At 43.8% G+C, this 1523-nt stretch overlaps 1 protein-coding gene across 1 annotated transcript in view; it reads left to right on the forward strand.

Annotated features, from left to right (window-relative positions):
- Positions 1–647: 647 nt before the first annotated feature.
- The window catches only part of si:ch211-140m22.7 (uncharacterized protein LOC570370 homolog), an 8125-nt gene continuing 7249 nt past the window's right edge, over positions 648–1523 (forward strand). The window contains exon 1 of the mRNA XM_035676606.1: positions 648–696. Within this exon, the coding sequence (XP_035532499.1) occupies positions 648–696 (49 nt within the window). The remainder of the gene's footprint in view (positions 697–1523) is intronic.

Raw genomic sequence — 1523 nt, forward strand, 5'->3', positions numbered from 1 at the left:
AAGAGATCTCCGAAAAAGCAGAAATCACCACGGTTATAATAACACACATTAACAACGCTTTAAACGGACACTAAAATACAATGTCACCATACATACCCCGAACAGACGAGAGAGAAGATCATTCACTCAATCCGAGACTCTAATAAACCCACATGTGTACCAGAGCTACATGAAGAGGAGCAAGATGGTTTGTAACACCAGGCACACCCCCTCCGTGGGGAGGCGGGGGAGCGCTTAACTGCCTGTTACACATAAACAACGCTGCAGAGACATGCTGCTGTGAGCTGCTCCCTCACAATTCACCTGCTGTACATTCTGTCTGCAAGGATACACAACCTCTGTTTTCCTTTACTCCGCTCTCTCACTTCTGCCACAACAACAACAACAACAAACAACAACAACAACAGGTTCTTCTCTGATGGTTTTACCTCTGTACAACCATACTCTGCCCCTGGTTGGAACAACGTGATCGACCGCTGCTTTTTTGGGTTTCAAAATTGTTATAACTTGAATCCCTGTGAAACTCAGGTCTGGACCATGTTTAAGGACTTGTTTCCTGTTGATTTTGTTCGTTATCATCTATCCCACGTTGTGTGTCGTTTGTTGATTGCAAAAAAGCACCAAGCAAGAATACTATGTAACGAAAGATGGCGGCTTCCCCTGCCTTGAAGGATAGGACGACTGGGAGCTGTGTCAACGGTAAAGCAAATTCCTGTCTGACACTCCGGTTCCAATTTCTTTCTGATATTCCTAAGAGCTGTTATTTGGGGATATTCGGGGGGGGGGCTGAGGGAGTTTGGAGCTGGTTATCACCGGATTATCTGAGCCGTGTTCACTTTCATTCAAACCTCATGGCTGCACTCAGTCAGCACTAATAATCCACAGTCTGGAGCTGGATATGAACCCCAGCTTCATGCTCGTTAAATTGCTGTTTTTTCAAATGGACCCTTGAATTGGTGACAGGCTGACAGTCAGCTAACTGGAGCAGGCTTGAACCAGACTCACAGGCCTGAATTTGACTTTCTGAGCTCACTGAGTGTCTGCATGGTGCTTGTGGTTCATTTCATGTGGAGATATGAGCAAAGTATAGAGTCAATGATTACACTGGAGGTTGTCCATGCGTTAAAATGGTCACCTGGAGACTCTGTTTGTGTTAAAACTGCATTTAAAGACCTCCTCCAGACATAAATCGTGTGTTCCCCTCTTTCACATAAACCAGGATATAAATTCCACCATTAAAATCCTCCTAAAAGCTCTTCTACTCCTTCTAAACCAACACACCATTTACACAAAGTCAAAGCATCTATGAATACTCCCGAACACTTTGATTCTGCGAGCCGACCCGAAGGTTATTAATGAGACTCTTACACGGAATACATTCACATGATTCATCATAAAATAACTGGTCGACTAGGGCCTGATTATACGTGGTTTTCTCATGAGCATATGAATAGAAAAATAGAAGAATCTTGCACATCGGATGACTGCAAATAGTCGCTGTTTCCCTTAAACAAACTAAAGCC

Source organism: Morone saxatilis, unplaced genomic scaffold (assembly GCF_004916995.1).
Source record: "Morone saxatilis isolate NCDOM2014 unplaced genomic scaffold, NCSU_SB_2.0 Contig5, whole genome shotgun sequence".
In the NCBI taxonomy this organism is placed as follows: Eukaryota; Metazoa; Chordata; class Actinopteri; family Moronidae; genus Morone; species Morone saxatilis.